We start from the raw sequence: 21,650 nt of genomic DNA, 5'->3' as shown, positions 1-21,650 counted from the left end.
ATTTCGTTTTTGTCTTTTCGATCTATATTAATTACTATTTTTTGTGTGTAATTCATCGATTCGGTATTATACGAAATCGTCGCGCTTCGCGCCGCCGATTTTTCTTTAATAAACCGAACCATTTATTTGAGATCGAAGTGTCCAAATAATTTTGTGTGTCGCGTGATCGTCTGACCCATCCGACCTATTGTTCCGAATCCCGCCGCCTCCGCGTAGCTGAGTTAGCCAACGTAGGCACGCGAAGACATATCGTAGAAACAGATACGTGGTTCCCGTTTTGGAACCTGGCGCCCAACAATACCTTAGGTATTTGCGAGAGTGAAATTTGTTAGCCCCTGGGTTGCCTGGAACGCGTAGGAATCGCGTAAAGGTGTGCGCCGGTCGGTCTTGCATTTTCCGGTGAGGTCGATCGCGTAAAAATACGTCACAATATATAAACGTGACTGACTTAACTACTGACTAAACTTAGATACCTAGCGAACAGGAAACAGGAAACCGAGTCTCTATTCCGGCGCTGCCAACCCTCAGTCCAGAAAAATCCTACAGCCGTGAATATTTATATAATATAAGAGACGGTTACGTTAATTAAGAAATTACACAATTTTTAATGAAATTAATAACAAGTAATTACTAGCATCAATCTTTTCTTTCATATAGCAGTTTCGTTTATGATAAATCGGATAATTATTTCAATGAAAAATAATTACACAGAACAATTTTTTTTAAAACAAGGATAATACATATACATAAGATATAGAGGTATATGGTGTAGATGATCTGTCCCAAAAGTAATGATAAAAAAATTACATAAATAATCGTTTTTACAAAGAAAAACAGTTAATAATCTTCGAAGTATGCGCCTTGGGCAGTAATACAACGAGTCCAACGTTGCTGCCAGTGGTTGTAGCATTGTTCGAACTCATTTTGTGAGATGCTGCGAAGCCTAGTGGTTACGGCTTTTTGGAGATCTTGGAGTGTGTCAAAATGGCGTCATCTCATGTCCATTTTAAGCCGTAAAAATAAATAAAAATCACAGGGGACGAGATCGGGACTATACATATGGTGGATAGGGAGGCAGTGGGATGTGTTCTTGGGTTAGGTATTCAGTCACAACCAACGCCGTGTTAGGCCGAGCGTGTCGTGGTGGACGATCCAAAGAAAGCTCGGATGAGCAAATCACGTGTCAAACCACTACTGATCGTGTTCTTCGACTCTAATGGAGTTGTCCATAGAGAATTCGTACTACCTGGGCAGACGGTGGATTCACAATTTCACTTAGAAGTGCTCAAGCTCTTGAAGAAAAGGGTAAACCGCGTCCGCCCAGTGATCGCTGGCAGCTGGATCGTCCACCACGACAACGCTCGGCCCCACATGGCAATGGTTGTGACTGAATACCTAACCCAAGAACACATCCCCCTGTTTCCCCATCCACCATACAGTCCCAACCTGGTTCCCTGTGATTTTTTATGTTTTCACGGCTTAAAATGGACATGAAAGGACGCCATTTTGACACACTCCAAGATGTCCAAAGAGCCGTAACCACAAGGCTTCGCAGATCTCACAAAATGAGTTCGAACAATGCTACAACCACTGGCAGCAACGCTGGACTCGTTGTATTACTGCCCAAGGCGCATACTTCGAAGATTATTAACTGTTTTTATTTGTAAGAATGATTATTTTATTTATGTAATTTGTTTCTCATACTTTTGGATCAGACCATGTATATAAAAACATGACTATTTCCGAGGGGAAAATACTGACTCGCACGTAACCAGGTAATAACAGACTGTCCTGAAAATAAAAAATCCTGGTTTTCCCTAAATATTCTGGTGTGGCCCTGGTCAGTTTTCGGGTTTACGCGATTTGATTTCTACTACAGTGTAACAACGATTCTAATCAAGCCGTGATTATTAACACATTCCGTGCCGGACTTTTTATTTTACTTTCCGATCATACAGCATGGGGCGTATACGTAGGACAAAACATGTTAAATTATAAGGGCACCCTGCAAACGAATAAATAATATATGTATATCAAATTCTTGAATATAAAGCAGCGAATACAGAATACGTTGCAAGAACACAGAATAGCTCAGAACAATATTAATACTGAAATGACAGTTCTGTATTAAAGAATTTAAAAATCAACAACATTTAGACAGTTTGGAATAGCGGTTACGCTAAAGAATCAAAAGAATATTATATTTACACTAGAAAAATTAGGATAAACTGAGAACAACAGTCCCGTGACGTATTTTACAACAAATTTACAATATCCCAGATGGTTCCAGGAACGATCTTTTACCATGATAACAAAATTAAAGTCTCCACTTGTTTACCTGGCCAGCTGACAGTTACCTAACTGATCGCTCCGTCGAGTACCAATATTTACAATTTCTGGTAACACACCGAATAACGATCTTGAGCTACTCTCGAACAGTTTCCGCTGGGATTTCAGATCTATCTGACTAGTATGCCTATGGGAAACACGTAATATTTTCCCCTTTCGCTCGTAGGTCCTGTGATAGTGGAGCAAAATCTTTTCAGCCAACAGAATATAACATTATATTATCCATAGCAGATTATCATTTATTGATAGAATAACGATCACAAAATACACTTAAGAATTATAAATTTATCTATAGGCATAAGCAATCGAGTAGATTGAACTAATATCAGAAATATAACCAGAGATAATACATTTGTCGAAGGGAGTGAGGGCATGATGATAACAAAATTAATGTAAGTAAATAGGGGTAACTCTTGCGAGTGAGGTCGGACTCGCTCGTTTCGATCGCTCGCCAACGATTCTATTTATTTAAACCCACTGTGTGAAGGTCACTGATCCTTGCGAAACAGTACAATTCTAGTCTATCCTGATCATTTCTAAGCTCCCCGCAGCACTGTTATTGCATGAGGATGATTTTATTTATCTAGACCCATTGTGCCAGAGTTACAGATTGTCGACGGGCAATCAAGTGCCGGGCATTCATTCATCAGGTATACCGGTTCCAGGAATTTTGTCGCTAAGCATTTTGTCGTAGGCATTTTGCCTGGGTGATTTAGTCGTGATACGCCAGATTCCAGGAGCCTAATCTACTGCTACTACGCATATCTCGACCATCTACTCAAATACTGTAGACTCATAGCGTTATTCACCATTCATTCATTCATTCATATCTCACTATCACTCTTTCAGTCTAACTCTCTATCTGTAACTCTCTCTGTACAATCACATGACTATATCGTAAGCGATGCAATCTGGTCTCCAAATCGGTAAGGTGCTCTGGTGGCGCGCTGGAGTACTACCCTGTCAGCAAATTGCGTTCGCGGTATTCGCGAACTCACTAGCTTCGTCTGCAATTTTTTATCGTTTCTCTTGCTCCCGAACACGTAGATCCCAATATTTTTCCATTTCCTAGGAAACTGCACTGTCTTTCACGATGTGCGTCTTCAGGCCACCACTGCAACCCACTAATACGGAACACATGTATCATGAAATTGTGGAGTTTGCATATATTATGTACGTGGAAAGCATACGTATGGTCTATATTATACATGTATCTAAAGTTTATATATTTTTTGTTACAGATATCATAAAACTGCAGATGAACAATAAATCTTGGACCAGCCGTAATTGGTGCACGCGAAAACAATATTGACTCATTAACGCGTATATAATACAAATGACAGGAAGATTAAATAATAGATTGCCACGCAATTGAAATAAACGACAGGAGAAATACGTGAAAGATAGAGTAGAAAATAAGCATTGGTCTCCAATGTCTTCAAAATGTGAAAACGACTAAAGATGGGTTCAAGTGGTAGTTTTTAAAGTGGACAATAATAATGCCGATTATGCTTAAGGTGTAAACATTAATAAGCGCTAATGAGAAGTTGAAGAAATTAAGTGAATTTTATCTGTACTCTCTTCTCTCTGCTTTCTCTATTCCTTTTCGTAAATATCTCTTTTTCTCTTTACCCCTCTGAGTCTCTTTTTCTCTCCATTTGTCTCATTCCTCTATCGATTTTCTCTGTGTACCCCTCCCTTCAACCCCCACCCACCATCAGTTCTTCCCACCGCCGTTCCATTCTACTCCTCTCCACTTTATTGTCATTGTGAAAAAAAGCAAAAAAAAGACTAAAAACTTCATTACGCAGCATGAAAGACCATCGGCGATATCCCACGCGTGCTTTACGCGGAACCGCGTATGAGGTAGCGATTAATGTGAGAGGTGCTAATATGTGATGGATATAGGAGATACAAGAGGATGAACAAGTGTTTTTGAAGCATTCGAAGTACTCGAAACCTCCTGGAAACTTTAGTAAAAGTGAGAGACACTTAAAAATGCTGCGACACATCCTAAGTAACCTAACGAGCACCGGTGTCCCAATCGTACCGTCCACTGAGAGAATGAACGTCCCAACGCTGTCCTCGACGATCGAGACAAGTTTACTAAGCACTACGAACACCTCAAGCACCCCGGGCACAGCAAGCACAGCGGTCAATGCTGCCGGGACGATCGTGACCAATCCGTCCACGGGTTTAACGGGCGTCGTCTTTACGGCCACGTCTAAGCCCGACCAGCACCATTACAATGCTACAGGTTATGTCGGTACGGAACACGACGAGCTTGATTACAGTAAGTATAATGACAGCACTTTGTCTTATGGGATTATTTGAATTTCCCTCGCTTACACTAATACCGTCTAATCTTTGTACCAGAGTTCGTTTTATTTTACGAACTGGATTATAATTTCTGGATCAGTTATACTACGTCATATCGATCCTGAGCACCCTTTGTGAAAGGGACACAAAGGTTAGTAATATTGAAGTTTGAGCCAAGTATTTTTTGTTACTTCTTGGTTCAGAATTCCTTGCGGCTGTGTATGCCATGAGAGTCCAAAGATTGAGATCGTAAATCTTTAGTAAAACCTAAACGAAATGATGCGAAGAAACGAAACTTACCGGGTATATATTATCGATGTAAAGTGACTTGAGTACGGACGTGAAACTGGGTCGGGCATATATCTTCTATTTGCAAAGCTTTCTCAGTGGAAATCGGAAAGCCGAAGCCACGGCTACTTATTGGTTTCGTTTAAATTGGCTCCGGTTTAAAGGTTAAGTTCAGACCGACGCCTACACGATCGTCTAAATCCTTTCAAAGGGCATCGAAGGAATCGTGCGAATTGGACTAAATCTTTACCCTCGATCCTAGACCCCTATCATCCTTCCCTAAAGGACAAGGCTGTTCTTGGTAAGGCTCTCCAAGATACACATTCCACGGTTTCTTATCTTGGAGCTTTCCAAATCAATGTCCCTGATAAGGATAACTCTTGCGAATGAATAGCCAGCCCTCTTATAAGTATCGATAAATGTCACTTCGACTACTTTGGCGCCCATCAAAAAACAAAATCATACTGAATCTATTTGAGTTTAAATCAACAGACTAAATTAAGATGAAAAGGAATTCATTAATATCCTATCATCATATATTTCACAGGAGGACACAACCGTTGTTAGACGATAACAAATGCAATATTTCTCCATCATTCATTTGTATGTTTTCTCATGGGAATTTTGTCGTATGTATTATTTAAGAAACAAATAGTATGCTTGTATGTGATATAGATATAAAATTGGTATATCGCAATATTATAAGGTATACAGGGTGTCTCACCGAAAGTGCATACCTCGATTATTTTCATTACTAATGAAGATACGGAAAAAGTTTCAGACAAAAGTTGTACGGTTTCAAGGGGTAGATTTATAATCCAAATGATTTTTTTTATATTCATTTGATTTAGAGATACAGCACATTGCACGTATTTTTTCAAATGGAACATCGTTTTCTGTTAGTATAAGAAAATGTAGCACATTCTTTTCTTAACACTTTAATACCTTGCAAACTACAATAAAATCTATCCAGCCATTTCCAAATTATTGAGAAGTGAATTTATTGAACAATCTTCAGTTGCAGCGCTGCTAGAGCATTTAGAGGTCGCGCGCTTAATTTCGTAACCGAAGATTATTCAATAAATTCACTTATCAATAACTGGGAAATGGCTGGATAAAGTTTAGTCTGCAAGATCTTAAAATGTTAAGAAAAGAACGCGCTACATTTTCTTATGCCAACGGAAAATGATGTTCCATTAAAAAAAAAAACATGTAACGTGCTGTATCTTGAAACCAAATGAATATGAAAAAAGAATCGTTGGGATGAAAAATCGACCCCTTTGAAACCATACAACTTTTATTTCAAACTTCTCCCTCTATCTTCAATAGTAACGGAAATAATCGAGGTGTGCACTTTTGGGTGAGACACCCTGTATAACGTTCGCACTATAGTAGGGTATATAGTGGTTTATAGTACTATCTTATTGGCCCATAATTTTCGCAACAAGCACACCATTGGCACCATAGCAATATGGCGTAGGCTTTTGTTACCAGAGAAAATCTTGGCGTCCTTTCCGTTCTCTGATCGTCTGTGGCTTACTCTATTGGCATACTAACGCCGCCTGCGGTTCTGGGTCGATACGCTGCGTTCACGGTTCAGCTAACACGGCTGACTATGAATGTCCGTTACCACTGGGAGCTCGACCGTTTCCCCGTTTTTGGTGAAGCCTTCGACACCAGGGCCTGTTTCAAAATTCTCAATCTCTTTGATTTTCGCGGTTACCGAATGGATCTGAACGTATTTGGACAGTCGTGAAACGTATGGTTATCGCAAATGAAATATATTGAAGCGAAAGTGGGGAAATACAATTTCTTGCATTCTACTGTTGTCTGTACAAAATCAGATTATGAACCCTGCATATTTTTGTTCATGTTTTTTTCAGAAAGATTAACAAGAGTATTTATTTCTTACGTATTATCCATGGATTTCGGAATTCGACAGATTGACTATGATAAATATTCATACACCCTTTATCATATATATTGTAACGTTTGTCGATAGTGCAATTTCGTACGCTCCTTATGAGTGTACGAAATGGGAAGTAGGTAAGTGCTCGGAGCTGGCGTCTTTAAGAATTGAGGCGACAAAGGTTGATAAGATAAAATAAAATAACAAAAATTGATTAAATTATCGGTAATCCGTACACTCGTTCTGTGACATGTGTCACTTATAATCGTATGTTTGTTTTCTATTCCTATCTCTCTCTCTGACCTGTCTGTGAGGTACAGAGGATATGCCTGTGTTGGTTCTGTAGCCCTAGTAGCGCTTTGCCTATCTATTGGCTATGGCACTGTGTGCGACTCAACTAATCACGGCGAGGATAATAGATTAGAACAATACGGCGACGACTGAAGTTTCGGAGGTAGATCGCTATGTTCTCCTCAGAACTTGGACAATTTTTCTCTGCGCGTCGGTCTAAGCGGAATAGCTAATGCTACTGTTCCGTAGCCTTTCGAAACAATTATGATCAGTGATTTTATGAAAATACAATACTCTATCCCACAGGGCATAAATCGAGCTTAACTGTATAACGATTCTAAAATGCGTTATCCTTATGGATTTAATTCATGTTACTTTTAATTCAACTCACTTGTCCTTCCTGTTGTAATTCTGGATTTCTATTGATAAAATTGATCTGAAGTGCCGTATTTGACTAGTTCTAACCCTAGATTGATTAGCGAAAAGCCATTGAACATCCAACGGATAACTTCTGTTTCTGTGTACATCGCTCTTGTTTGCTTTACTTTTTTTCTTCTTTTTTCGAAATTTACGATCGTGTATATAAATTGTAGGCTGGATGGATACGGCGATTTATACAAAATAATTTACAATAAATGTGCACTATCATCGTCATTTTTTAATGTTTTGTACACGATAATTTTCAATTTTATTCGTGCTTTTTTGTATTTCATTATTTCATATTGTAAAATTTTAATTTCGTGGTTACTTGACTTGAAGCATACTCATTAAATTGTAAATCATACTGCATGTTCATTAACGTCTGTAATCTACATGTATACTATGTCCACAAGCAGTATGTACTGGGTGTCCATTAGAGAGTGGAATTCGAAAGCTTTTCAGGATTTTGAAAATCCATTTCAGTGGAAAGCCGTAATCCTTGAACGTGAACAACTTTTGAGGTCTCAGATCATTGAGGACTCGTGACACGTTTTTTGGAGGGGAAATGGGAGGATATTATGTAACCTTACAGCTTTCTTTTCGACGTCGGTATCACAAAGTTACGGCGATCCTTCAAAATGATAACGTTTTAGATATCTTTCGAATTACTTGCACTCTGCTTGCTTTCTGTTTACGTACTTGACCAATAGCGCGGGCGATACAGTCCTCGATTACTTTCCGTCTCGTCGGGTTTTAACAACTGGAGTGATCGGACCATGTTTCGTACCAATTCTTTCCGATTGGTTTAGTTCCGCTGGTCTGCGTATCAATGATTTCTGGAGCTGGGCAGCGGTCCTCTTAAAAGTCTTAAAAAACCGAAATTCTTATATAATGAAACTAATGTTTTTAATACGACAGGAGTAAATATATAATAAATTTAAAGACAAATATTTGTTATTTTTAGTATTATTTAGAGTTGAATATTCTTACCGATATGGGATTAAGAACGTTTTTGTTCGCCCTCGTGTTTTGATTTCTTTTTATTATCGAATTTGGTGGATTTACGTATCTTTCAGAATCGACATTCCATGGTACAAGAATTTTCGATGTGGTTCTCACGGTTTCCGTCTTTTCGAAAATACAAAAGAGATTTCTTGAAATGATTTTACATGAATCAGGATAACCGTTCGACTTACTGCTGTTTGTGGACCGATAAGTCTCTCTGTGAGAATTTTCTGTATTTCCATTTGCGCTTTCAGTGCAGCATTTCTCTCCATTTTCTTCAACTGGCACGCTACGCTTCGTGAAAATATGTCAAATTCGTCCTCGGCTTCTATACGTGACTTAAATTCCGCTTCATTAACCGACTGCTTCCGAACGGTTGACAAGTTTGGCTATTCTCAAAAAATGCAACTGCGTTACGTAATTTATCACGGGATGGGTGGTACCCATTGTTAAATCGATAATAAGTCAAACTTAATTGCAACCGATATTCCATTATATGTATATTGGCTACTACTGAATATATAGTAGAGCACTTGGAGATAGACATATGTTATCCAATTGGACTAAATGAAAGAAACTTGCACGAAGAAGCGAAGGTGTTCGATTTAAAGAAAAATGAAACTCAGTGCGAAGGGAAGTGACGTGTATACCTTTTTATATGTAGATTCAGCAGTCCACGAAATTTCCTGATCCGTAGCAGAGGAACCTTCTTTACTGTAGTATTCGGAATTCTTATTGTATAAAATAGTCAGAGAAATGGATTTTCTTGATTCAACTGAATTACAGCATCTCAAAGTACCATGGGCCTCTTGCTTCTTTGGCTTACACTCAATTATTCTGGTAGGACTCTCTTGAAGATTGCCAGTAGGAGTATTTTTTGGGATTGCCCATTCAGGCTAACGAATAAATTTTTATTTATGATTCTCATTATAATAATTATTGTTGTTTATTTTTTAAATATTTTCTTACACGTGTGTTTGAGGAATTTTGAAAATCCTTGTCATCGCTCCCTTTTTTGTGACTATGCTGTATGTTACAGGTTGATAAAATTCGTGGCATGTCCTAGGAAAAATATTTTTAAAAAAAGAAATATTTTCAATTTTTCGATTTATTCTCAAATACAATAACTAACATACGTGTAACTCAGCAACTTCGTCGTAGTCCAAATATGAATATAAGAATTCATGCAATATATGAAACCATGTACAACCCGAGTCGTAGTAACAATTCACAGTTTCTGCTTGCAAATATTTTTTCAATTCCATAACGTACATCCGGCGTAGCTCACGGATTTTCATCATAACTTCTATAAAGTTGCATTCAAGCGGCGACATTGCATTGTGTATCGATCTGTAGGCGCAGTGCCTTGCTCTATTGTCCAAATACGCATTTGCGTCCTTCTGCCACAGGCAGGGGTACTTCCGGTACAAGGATACAAGCTTACGCAGCTTCCTGTCTGTCCACTTATCCTTAGTGCAAGCCCCCTCGATTTTCCTGTCATCACAACGTATCATCTGATGGCTGAAACTTCGGGATCGAAACGGATTGATTCACATAGCCGATTCGAAAACACCATCCGGTTAAATTTGCTGATCTAAATATGAAATTAAATGAAACTTAATGACCCTGAATACATTGCGTGTTCGAACATTTAATTTTAACCTGAAAATCTAAATTGTGGAATCTGAAGTTGACAAGGCTTAGATATTTTTTGCCGTTGCAGTCTTCACACAGTGACAAAATTTCTGTGATAATTTATTCGCGTGTTATTTTTTAAAGAAGTTTAATCACCCTTGAGTCCACCTAACGGATTGTGATATTTTGGATTATTTATTTTTAGTCTTTTGTGAACTTTATTGAATTCTATATCATTTTCAAAAGTCTTATTCTTTTAGTTTTTATGAATTAATTTTTTAAGTTGTGTTTTTTGTTAGTGGATTTAGATCATCTCCTAGTTGTTCTTCAGAATTTGGTATATCTCTTAACGAATCTAAGACAGGGACTCTGTTCTCCGTTTCTAATTCTTGAATTGGATTTATTGATTCAGAAGAATAACGAGGTTCCTTTAGCTCAGCGGAAATCCTTATTTTTTTAGAATTCACATTGGACAGCGCATTATACTTTAACTCAGATGCATTATCCACTTCCCTAGATTCTGTAGTGTGCAAAGTTTCCAAGATCAATTCCTTAAGTTTTATCGCTCTCTGCCTGTCAGTCTTTTTTAGCGCAGTTGCCACTTCCGTCCCGAACCAATCATATTCTTTATTTATCTCTTCCGCAACCTGTAAGCCATCTCGCGAGCCTCTAATAAGTTTACTATTATCATTGTATAATGTTCCAGCATCCTGCAATTCGATTCTCGCCATTTCCAGAACTTCTTGTAAACTGTCGGCATTCCCTAAAACCAAAAAGGAAAAAAAACGTCTGAAACTTATGGAATGGAAAATAAAGGAACCAGTAAAAGTACAGAGTGAACAAAAAAAAAAGGAACTTCGTGTCGAAATGAAAACGACGTAATTTCAAGCAGACGCAGATGTAGCAATCTATTCATATAATTTAAATTATTCTTTACTTTGTTCAAAATTTGAGAACAAGCTAATTTTATCTCTTTTTCTTCATTTTTAGTAAAATAGTGGTACAAACTTCTTAGAAATACCATACACTTTAAACATGACTCTTGGCCGCCATTTTCAAGCTTATTCGACAAGCAAAATAATTCTGCATGGATGTGAAATGAGGCAGTAACATGAAATAAATATTTATTGAATTCCTTACGACGTCAAATTATGAAAATATTTCAATTTCTTTCGACGTTACTTCTGATTCGGTTTCGGTGGAAGTCCTCGATTCTTACCTCCTTCCTATGGCACCTGTAGAATCTGCTAAGGACTCTCAGAGATCCCTCCGGCGCTTGAACTCGTTAGAGAGTACCACGATAGAAACCAGAGAAAGGCTTTCATCGTTCACATCTTTCCAGCGGCTTCTTTTGTCTTCCGTTTGTCAATCCTTACGTTAAGTAAGCGATTAATTTTCATAAATTTGTCACTAGATCTTACTAGGATAAGTGTCGGATTTATTGTCCCTACGTACAGGATTGTACGTAGTAATCTTTACGAAACTATTGATTGGATCGTGAAACAAAATTTTGTAATTACACAACATTTGTATCTGCTTGAAATTTTTCTAAGATTTATAATGTAATCTTTTTGTACCTGATATTTTATATATATTAAACTTACCTTTTTTAGCGAATATTGGTAGTTTTACTGATTTAGTTGGCTCTGAACAACTTTTACAAGAGGACCATCTCGACGCATCGGAATTGCATATAATATCGACGGGACATAATTTTATTGTAGTGTCATTCAATATAGTCGACAGATGATCCTCCATGTCATCCCCTAGACAAATGACTTTAGTCTCTTCCTTGGGACATTTTACAACATTTTTAGTATTCTCATGACGAGATCTTGATACGCAGGATGAATTTTGTACATCTTCATCCTTCTCTGCAGAATCCTTTTTCTGTAGAGTCCTAGATATTAAATGTTCATCCAATTCAGGACGTTGTTGACGAATATTTGACAAGGATTTTCTGGCTGCCGAAATACAACTCTCGATCACTTTATTCATCTGAATGTTCTTTTCACGTTCCTCGCAAGAGCGACACTTGGATGGTCCTTCATTCCTACAAACAGTTCTTGACATCTCGTGATAAGGTCGCCCGTCGTCCTTTGAGCATGACACTCTAGATGATAACTGATCCTTATCCAAATTATCAACATGAAACTTATCTTTGCATCTAATGCGCAGAGTACCCGGACAAGCAACGTGTCTCCTTTTCTGCAATAAAAGTACGTTTGGATCATTTAGTTACTTTACCTGAAGTAGTAACTTTGAATTTTTTTCCTTTCAATTAAGTTATGCAACAAGTTTTCAACATAAGGCCTCTCTTAAACGACCTACCTTCCCCTGTATATTTGGCTCTTCACAAAATACTTTACACTGAATACATTTTGAGTTATCATCAGATTTTTTTTCGCTATCCAAATTCGTCCCCTTCCTTTTTGTTATTTCATATACGGTGTTCATCCTTGCCAATGGGAGAGTGGTCGGTGCTCGTAAAAAAAAAATATGACCTTTTTGTGCTCTGCGCTGATCCGACGAATTTTCTTGGAAAATCTCAGCTTTCTCTTCTTTCTCACAGCACTGACTCGCCCCTTGACTCGAGCAAGTGGGCCAGGAGTGGCTGCTGCTACCTCTTGAGTGCTAACGGGGAAAAACACGTCAGTTGTCGAGGACAGATTTCTTAGGGTTGTTACTACTAGAATTACTTGTAAGGTGTTTAGACTACCCTTGTTTACCCTTGTTACCCTTGTTTAGACTATTTTTTAAAACGCAGATTAGACAACGCTATTTTTGAAGCACGGATCATTTTTTTGACGTTTATTTATCATTATAGTTGCTGTATCAGTACTTATAAATTTAGTGTTGGATTATTTTGGAGACGATTTCCCTTACGTATTGGCTATTTTTACGACATGTGGCTCTTTTGAGGACCATAAAGCCACACCAAATTTGTTGAAATTTTTTAAAGACTAAGCACCCGGAGCTGTGAGGGGCTTAGAAAGGATTACGTTAGGTTAGGTTAGAATAGGATAGAATTCCCATGCTGTGATGTCCTAGGGTTTAGTTTTCTTTTTATTTTTCTTTTATAAAAACGCATTAATTCGCTATTGCGGACGCCGCTTTATGGTACCCTGTCCTCAAACTATACGAAGGGCATATAAATATATATATAAACATCACGGGATATAGTACGCTAATGATGTCATGTAAAAAACTAATGAACTTTGTTACTGTGGAATCCCATCGTAAATTGTAAAAGAGTTCACATACAATACATTACCAGATTAAGCGAAATAACTCACGATGCTAATGTTCGAGGATCTCGCGAGTCTCTCATCAGCATCCAAATGATCGTAGAGGAAGCGATGCATAACCTCGAACCATACGACTCCAGGTTGGCAAATCCTTCCGCTCTTGAGGGCCACATCCATTCTCCGCAATTCCGAAACGTAGATTCTCCGCAATTTCCGTAGTTGCGAAAGCACGTCGCTGACCGTCACGTGCTCGGGCATGCAAAGACCCTATGAATAAAATTGGCATTCACATCGAATAGCCGATAGCACCAAAGAGAGCCCAACGAGGCTAGATTCTGGATTAGATCTGATGCGAGTCGTGTCTCAGCGAAGATCGCCATTTTCTATTTAAAAAATTGATATTGAGAAAACTTGTACGTATTGCTAGAAATATTTTCATACGCAGTCTGGTATTTGACTTTCGTCGATAAATTGAGTAATTTTCCAGATTAACATATATATATTTGTTATGTACACTGTGCACTAATTGTATATTTGTAATTACGTTCAACATTGCAATTAATTCAGTACTTTTCAATTGGAATAATTTCACTGGAATTGTTGAATATTGATTTTAATGTTATTAATAGTATTTCATTCGACTTTATTAAAAACTGATAAATTTGAACGTGGTAGAGTTCGTAACTTTATTAAGAAAGTTTTCTTTTTTTTTAACTTTACCTGAAGAATCCGAGAGTACGAATAATATCTGCTAGGCAAATCGTCGTAAGAAGGTTCATTATGATCCCAAAGGTTAGGAAATCGTGAGTAGAGTCGAACGAGTTTAAGAAGTTGATCATCGGTCCAGCATTCCATGTTTTTATATGAAACTTGTAGCTTCTCATTATACTTCAATTTTCACTAGCGTTTTATAATTCAATTTTCGACGTGACGTGACAATTTTTCAGTGGAGCAAACTTGCACTCGCAACAGTTGACGAACTCATTGCAATAAAATTGCAATGTCTGTCCCCTTAACATGGCAACGAGTCCTAATCTTAAGTGCTAATACATGTAAATTCAAGGATGCGCATACTATAATATACAGACAGACGGTTTAATTGCATACAACATTCTGCTACAAACTTCTGCTTTAATATTATACAGAGCTAACAACTATGTTTGTTACTATTATTTATTTTATTCAAATTTGCATATATGTGAAATCCATGATAAAAAAAAATATTGACGAATCCAAATAATCATTTCTGATAAATTAGATTTGCAACCGTACCGGAAGTGATACCAAGTTCGCGTTATCCACCTGAATATTGCACGCAGGCATGTGCACCGCGATGTGTGCATTGTGGCGAACTTCTCTCGGCTCACAGGTTTCAATTCCTGCATTCAGTTTGGCAACCGACGTTATTTTTATTACTATTAACGACCATGCACGATACATAAGACTTGAAAAACAGCCACATACATGTAGAAGACTATAAATATTAAAATTCTACAAAGTCATAAAGATTCTTTAAGATTAATTAAGGTCCTATGTATAAAGATAACGTGAAAGCAACAATTTTACATACAACAATAATTTTGTATCAGGTACAAATATAAATGTGTCAACAAAAAAAAAAACAATTAATTCATCCATAGACGCCTCTTTCCCCAGTTTTTCTGTTCAAGAGGCAGACTATCAGTATCTGTCAAATAAAAAAAAAGTTACACAATACTGACACTGCCCTTAAGTGCAGTGGGAAAAAGTTTTGGTTAAGTAAAAACAAAATAGAAGATAGAACCAAAGTATGTCCTGAAAGTTACCGAAGGTATTAACAGACATATTTACTTGGCATAAAGAAAAAGTAAACGGAAAAAAGTTGTATGTACTGCGTCTCGCCATACGGTATCATTATTCATTGTCGTAAAAGATATCGATCTCTCTCTATAGGTTTCCATTCTGTTCTAATAACAAATAATACTAACCAATTTGACAGGATATAGCCGATTAACTAGCGATCGTTTGTATCAGCAAATACGATAAAGCTAAGAAGCTTGACAGGGCGACTTGTCCGGTTGAAGTACAAAGGATCCTCGAGAGCTTGCACAGCAATTACCTCCATTGAGATATTCCTAGGGTCTCCTCTAAAGTGCCATTCCTTTGTGCGCAGGTATACTGGCGGCGTTTTCGGACATGCAGACGGTTTTTTTGGCGTGTATTTCGACGCTATTGCCACTGATTCTTGCACTGGGAATAGCCTTTGCGATAAGGTAAGTAAATGCCCGAGGGCTACAATTATTTTTTAATTATAAGCTATTGTATAGCAAATTAGAAAAGGTGTTCTCGGGAGTATGAACAATACTGTAAAATAAAAATGAAATTTATACATATACATAGTTTCCTTGCATATAATAAAGGTAAAGATCGCAGTGTTGAGTGCTAGGTTCTTTTCAGTACTTTAACGTTTATAAATGAGGTAAAAAAAACATCAGTAGATTTGCCGCAAAAAATTATACATATATCAAGATCTTATACAAAGTTCTCGTCAAGTTCCGAGTTACTACTGTGGCTTTCTGGCGACGGAGGATAAGCAGAAATAGACAATTTTTTATTTTTGTAAATCAAGTGTTTCTAAGGGTATTTGAGGTCGCTGATTACGATTACGAAGTCATATTTTTCAAAATTTTCAATGGTTGAATCAGTATTGCAGACAAAACTTGAGCAAATATGGAAATATTTTTAACTTTTCTTTAGTGTTGCCCAGAGCTAACTACATGGATTTAGAAAGTATTTGCAGCTCCTCTTTAATGTATTTTTCGTTTTCGAACTTTTTCTCCAAGTTCTTGTCAGAGTTCAAGTTACTATAGTGGGTTTCTGACGTTCTACAGGCTAATGGGAGGGGTAGAATCTCAAAAAAAGATGATGTCAAAAACGTGTTCACTTACTGGATGTCTGGAAGCATTAATCTGAATACCACGTAACCGTTAATGGGAATAAACTTAATGACTGTCGGTAACATCTGCAAATAAGTGCGTCAAGAAACACCCTCGTATGTTTCCTATGAAGCCCCTGAATTATGCGGTTCTTAAGATTTGCAAGAAAGACTGGTATATAATAGTTTTGGAACAATGGATCGGGATCGACAACCAGATCGCCTAGAGAATTTTGATAGATACTCCTAGAGCAGTAAAGATTTTAGAGTTAGCATAAGCTAGGGATGGCAAATCTTGTGAAGCCGACTCATGCCTTACGCTATCCAACAGTAGGTAAAACTTGCAGGTATTAAACATGCTGCTAGGTCTTCGTAAAAATTGCATGCTTCTACCTGCGTCGCGTAGTTTGGTTCGCGCGAAAACAAGAGTTGCTACGTATACGTCTATACCTATATACATATGTACGGTAGAGGTGCAGCAGAGGTGCAAAAATAGTGTGCAGATAGCATCAGAGTCAACATAATAGTATATGTATATGTAAAACATGGAGAAATTTTATGAAGAGCTTTTGAATAATATTGAGCAGAGTTTTAGTATCTTTTTATTTAAACCGGTAGAATCTTTGGAACTAGCCCAGAAAATAAAATTTATTGTTCGTTTCAAAGATTTGACGGTTACTAGACATTGAGCACATAAAGACTCTATTTCCTAGATATACTTTCTCCCGTTCAAGATAGCTGCTCTGAAATTTCGCTAGAAGATTGACATTGATAAATGTAGCAACTCAATACCCTTCACTGTTGAAGCGATTATACTACTACACTACACTGTACAAAATAATCCAAAATCGTGTTACGTACCGCGATCACTCATTCGGAAATAGCTTCTTTGATTGATTAAAATTCAAAGACAACGTCTGCTTTCATTGACAGACATGAATTCTTACAAACATGTGTATATGAAAAGTTAACATAGCCCTGATTATAGAAGATGTCTGAAATATATTATAATGCGTTGTCATAAGTAGAATTATGTTAGATTATACCTGCAAAAGACTAGACCCTAATCAACCCACTCAAAGTAGCTGCCATTTTTTGAATAGGTATGGATACTTTCCTCTTGACAAATTCAATGAGTTTTTGAATATCGAGAACCACTTCAGCCATTTTCTTTTCACAGACACATGTATCATACATTCTACACACATTCTACATACCAGTTAGTCATCACGAAGATTTTCTGAAATCTCGTGGGATCTCTTTAAACTTCGACACACGCCACTGCTTCGTCACTAATACGTTAATCAAGATATTGTTGATGCATTCTGCAGATTTCAATGATTCATAGAATCCTACATTTCCACGAGCGAAACAACATCCTACCAATCAGAAATTTTATGCTTGATACTGCGAATATCATTTCACTATTGCGAAGCCGTCGAAGCTTTGTCAAACTGACGCACGGCACCATAATGGGATACGTGATACGAGTAGTGGAAATGGTTTGAAGATGGCGCTGACGTTGTGCTGTCTATTCAAAACGTGACCAGCGTACGTGCCGGCACGAATTTTTAATATTTCACAGACTGAAATAGGTCGTGAAAATGAAATATACGACTTTAGAATATTGCTCTTTAAAGAATTTTCTCTTATAAGGATTTTTTATAGGTCATCTTCTATTCTCTCTTAACGATACTCCATTGTTGTTAGATATGAATGAATGAGACTAGATTTATTCTATTATTCTGTTTTCAGGCACGTATGGAGGAAATACCGGAACAGGAGGAGTGGATCGAGACAAATATCCTGGTACAGGGGTATATGCTCCAGGTACGACACGACCGAATCCTTACATCATCGTCCACACTCAGGGACTGTGACAATTCAACCTGCGACTCGCGTTCTCTCAGCTCAAGATGTAAGTCACGGCCGGTTCTCTTGTATTGTTGTCGGGACGGGTTACCCCAGAGGTTAGCTGGGATTGGAATTCAAAGTCCTCTCAGCTTTCAAGTGTATTTGAATAAGGTTACACCAGGGAGAAAACAACCCTTCGACTAAAACTACCTACTACTCTTCATCTTATACTGCTACTTTAGCTAAAGACAGGGGGGGGGGGGCGGCGTTTGTTTTTGTCGAATAGTAATTTAATTATCGGCTAATTAAAAAGCGTTTTTCACGTTTTATTATTGGAGAAACACGCTATTTTAAATTAAATATTTTAGAATAGAAATTGACCAGTGAATAGTGCGGTACGCGTCTCAGTGGCTCCGCAGCGGCAGTGCTACACGGTGGCAGGGTCTGCGACGAACTACGTCGTTGTAAATTTTGTTCGTCAGGTAAGTATAAAACGACATAAAAATGGTGTGAAGATTTTCAGCAGGAACCAGACTATCGATGGGATAAAAAATTATTTAACTTTTGGTTAGATGTTTGTTCAAATTCGCGGGATCAATTGCGTCACATAATTCAGGTGGTGTTGCTGTGTTGCTGTGTTATTGACACTCGTTTGTATGGGGATATTCGGAAGTGGCAAAAAGTAAATACATACAGGCGTCATAAATTGCTCCAAGGGGGTCACACATCGGGTACACGCAAGGATCACAAACTACGCATGCGTGTTTCCCCAGTGTTAGAAACCCCACTAGCAAAGAAGCGCTATTCAAACAATAATTTTATTAATAAACCTTAATTGTTTCACTTGTATAATAGGTGAATCTCGTTCGGAAGGCTTTAACGCATGTGTTGAAATCTTTAGATTTCAGTTTGACTATATCACACGTGAATAAATAGCAAAAATCCGACATGGCCGCTCTTCGAGTATCACTCTCTGGGCCGTTTACCTTATGTTTACTACATCTAATTGTAAGATGATGCAGTTGGTATGCCTGATGTGAACTAATTCTGATTTTACACACAGCCTCTATAAATATTTATAATTTCATACTGCAGCTCCATTATTAATATTATAAATGTGTACATACAGAAGTGACTATAAGATGGGTTGAAAAAAGGGATAAATATTTGAATTTAATATATACTGCACGTGCGCAATGCGATCTGGAGAGTATAACAGTTTATAATTTCTATTGATATACTATAAGCTGCCCATAAATAAAAATAAAAGTTGTAATGCTTGCTGTGTAAGATGTCAGTATTTTTGTTGTAGCTTACAGTTTATACTATTGGTGTTTTATCAAATCTGACATAGTTGGATAGCTTAGCGTCGCAGTCGATGCAGAGAATTTTTGCGACAAGAAAAACATAAAAATATGGAAGCTTGTCATATCATAGTTCATACCTGCTGCTAACTTTTATCGCACGGCACACCGCTTTGCTAACTTGTGAAAATTTCCTATAATCGGATTTACACCATTCGTCGGTGAGAGACTTTTGCCATCTTTATAGGACTTTAAGTCCAATAATTCTTGAGCTCGATTTTCACGAGCTGCCAAATATTTTTATTTTCATCTTCCCTGTTCCCATATTTCCCTCCCTTGTCCATAAGTAATCATAAAGATCTGGCAAAATTGTTATCTACTCGAAAGTTCACGTACGAAAAATTCTTATCAAGAAATCTTTACCTCAGGTCTCAGGTGAATATCACGCTCAATGAAAAAAAAAAAAAAAAAACGCTAGAAAACTTACAGAAAAAAACATTCGATGGTAAAAAAAAAATATTTTATTCCTGACAATGTTTGCAATAAAAATGCCCAAGGGCTTCTAGTGGTCGTAAAATGATAAGCATAAATAGCTGGTCTCATAACGGTATATAAAACTAGGATTTATTATACAGAGCGTAACGAAAAGAAACGTAAGAAATCTTTTCAACTCGAAAAGAAAGATGGTAGAAATAGGTAAGTTATTGGTACAGTGGTGGGTAGGCAGTCCTATTGTTGGTAGCATAGGTAACAATATTCTCTTTGAAGTTGTCTCTCGCTCAGCAAGATTTAATGATCGGACGAATATACGGCTCAACATTCTTCGGCTGCAAATTGCAAGGTCAGCATTAATATTAATGCTTTTTTTTTATCTGGACCGCTTTCAACAAGACTACCACTTGACAAAGTCGCATCGTAGGACTTTAACGAAAGATAAATCACCCCTTGTACCAAATCGAAAATATTTTATATATCTACCCTTGTGCAATTGCATACCCCAACCTTACGGTATACCTGATATATATATGCAAATGGTACGACGGGCCTTCCTTTTTTCGTTTCTATCCAGTGCGTTATAATTGTACAATTACGAGGGTGTCTACCCCTGAAACAGTATCTTATAGGGAGTTTATCCTCCCGCGATATTCACCTGTGACGAAAATACAAGCTTTTTGAGGTAATTGCTGGGATTGTTAAAAGGGCACGAAGATGGGATAATAAAGAGAAGAATAAGGGATGTTACCTTAGTCTGTCCCTATGTATCTCCAACCACCTACGATCGTTCCCGCACATCTCCTCCCCCCTCGCTCCTTTTACGGTATAGCCAGAAAACGGAGGCATTTTCCATGGAAATGAGGACTCTCGAAGTAATTGACGACCATAATGTCTAAGGGCTAAGTGGCACTCGCGGGCTCTTACCCCGTATACGTATACACGATATAAAGGATGGTTCTATGACTACTTACTACTCATTATACATATATCCCTAGCGATTTCTAATTTCAGCTCATTTTCTATATATCCTTGTGAGTGAATTTCTTTTGTCTAGATAAGGGTGCTATTTTTATTTCTTATGGATTGTTTTCATTTTTATTATTATTTTCAACCCTTATTCCGTCTCTTCTTCCCGTCTATTTTTAAATGCAACCATCTGGCGTCACCCACTTCGTGTGATTCTGCTTTTATTCCATCCCGTGCCGAGATAGCGAATCAAATGTCCCTGCCCCAAAAACTTACCCTCATCTTGCCCTCGCTAAACTCCCCTATTTTCCAAGCTACTATCAGCGCCGGGAGTTGCAGAATGTTTTCGCACCCCGAGAGCAAAGTGGTAAGTTTTGCTCAGTAGTTTTCCAAATTGGCTAGTTTGATACTACCCTCGAAAAAAAGGAAGTTACCTCGTTGATGGTACCCGAACTTCAGATACACTGTTTCTCCATTACAGGAATCGGACGCGGGATTACGTGGTATTGGAGTTATCGAACAAAAATTGAGATAAACTGCGAAACTCCTGCGGGTATACTATACAAAAATATAGTTATGTTTATGGAACACTACCAGTCTAGTGTCTTATTTTATGTATTGTTGTTTAATGGATTCACTATTTTTACTGAATA

At 37.7% G+C, this 21,650-nt stretch overlaps 3 protein-coding genes across 6 annotated transcripts in view; 1 reads left to right on the top strand and 2 right to left on the bottom strand.

The window, feature by feature from the left end:
* Positions 1-3,344: 3,344 nt before the first annotated feature.
* On the bottom strand, positions 3,345-10,377 carry LOC107265524. 2 transcript variants are annotated; one of them, XM_025082769.1, is made up of 8 exons: positions 10,244-10,377; positions 9,718-10,175; positions 9,551-9,643; positions 9,232-9,477; positions 8,773-8,970; positions 8,567-8,704; positions 8,276-8,442; positions 7,855-8,207 (listed from the first exon to the last, which is right to left on the bottom strand). In XM_025082769.1, exons 2-7 carry the CDS (start codon positions 10,093-10,095, stop codon positions 8,308-8,310), a joined length of 1,188 nt encoding a protein of 395 aa, XP_024938537.1. In that variant the 5' UTR covers positions 10,096-10,175; positions 10,244-10,377; the 3' UTR covers positions 7,855-8,207; positions 8,276-8,307. The 2 variants fall into 2 exon arrangements, with proteins under 2 accessions (XP_015590561.1, XP_024938537.1); XM_015735075.2 differs by lacking the exons at positions 7,855-8,207; positions 10,244-10,377 and adding an exon at positions 3,345-3,473 and having other exon boundaries at positions 9,718-10,121.
* LOC107265523 overlaps positions 3,471-21,650 on the top strand; it is an 88,845-nt gene continuing 70,665 nt past the window's right edge. For both annotated transcript variants that reach the window (XM_025082765.1, XM_015735073.2), the window contains exons 1-4: positions 3,471-3,522; positions 3,591-4,642; positions 15,617-15,716; positions 18,134-18,296. In XM_025082765.1, coding sequence (XP_024938533.1) covers positions 4,348-4,642; positions 15,617-15,716; positions 18,134-18,296 — 558 coding nt within the window. In that variant the 5' untranslated portion in view covers positions 3,471-3,522; positions 3,591-4,347. The remainder of the gene's footprint in view (positions 3,523-3,590; positions 4,643-15,616; positions 15,717-18,133; positions 18,297-21,650) is intronic.
* Positions 10,456-14,520, bottom strand: LOC112494023. Of its 2 annotated transcripts, none has more exons than XM_025082767.1 (5): positions 14,185-14,520; positions 13,513-13,713; positions 12,548-12,850; positions 11,821-12,424; positions 10,456-10,979 (listed from the first exon to the last, which is right to left on the bottom strand). In XM_025082767.1, the coding sequence occupies exons 1-5, from the start codon at positions 14,317-14,319 to the stop codon at positions 10,495-10,497; spliced, it is 1,728 nt and encodes a 575-aa protein (XP_024938535.1). In that variant the 5' UTR covers positions 14,320-14,520; the 3' UTR covers positions 10,456-10,494. The 2 variants fall into 2 exon arrangements, with proteins under 2 accessions (XP_024938535.1, XP_024938534.1); XM_025082766.1 differs by having other exon boundaries at positions 13,513-13,731; positions 14,185-14,516.

The sequence above is a fragment of the Cephus cinctus genome, unplaced genomic scaffold (assembly GCF_000341935.2).
Source record: "Cephus cinctus unplaced genomic scaffold, Ccin1 Ccin1_scaffold0227, whole genome shotgun sequence".
Taxonomy (NCBI): Eukaryota; Metazoa; Arthropoda; class Insecta; order Hymenoptera; family Cephidae; genus Cephus; species Cephus cinctus.
The sequence above is the reverse complement of the archived record's forward strand: the minus strand, read 5'-3'. Positions and strand labels throughout refer to the sequence as shown.

Excerpts from the sequence above, each read along its gene's own strand:
- LOC107265524 (XM_025082769.1), bottom strand. The coding sequence starts at position 10,095 with ATGATACGTTGTGATGACAGGAAAATCGAGGGGGCTTGCACTAAGGAT. Across the intron at positions 8,971-9,231 it reads CTGAATCTACATATAAAAAG|CCAAACTTGTCAACCGTTCG; the intron begins GTATACACGTCA and ends TTTTGAGAATAG. Across the intron at positions 8,443-8,566 it reads ACGTTCTTAATCCCATATCG|ACTTTTAAGAGGACCGCTGC; the intron begins GTAAGAATATTC and ends CGGTTTTTTAAG.
- LOC112494023 (XM_025082766.1), bottom strand. The coding sequence starts at position 14,319 with ATGGAATGCTGGACCGATGATCAACTTCTTAAACTCGTTCGACTCTAC. Across the intron at positions 12,851-13,512 it reads GATCCTCGAACATTAGCATC|CACTCAAGAGGTAGCAGCAG; the intron begins GTGAGTTATTTC and ends TTTCCCCGTTAG. Across the intron at positions 12,425-12,547 it reads AGCCAAATATACAGGGGAAG|AAAAGGAGACACGTTGCTTG; the intron begins GTAGGTCGTTTA and ends CTTTTATTGCAG.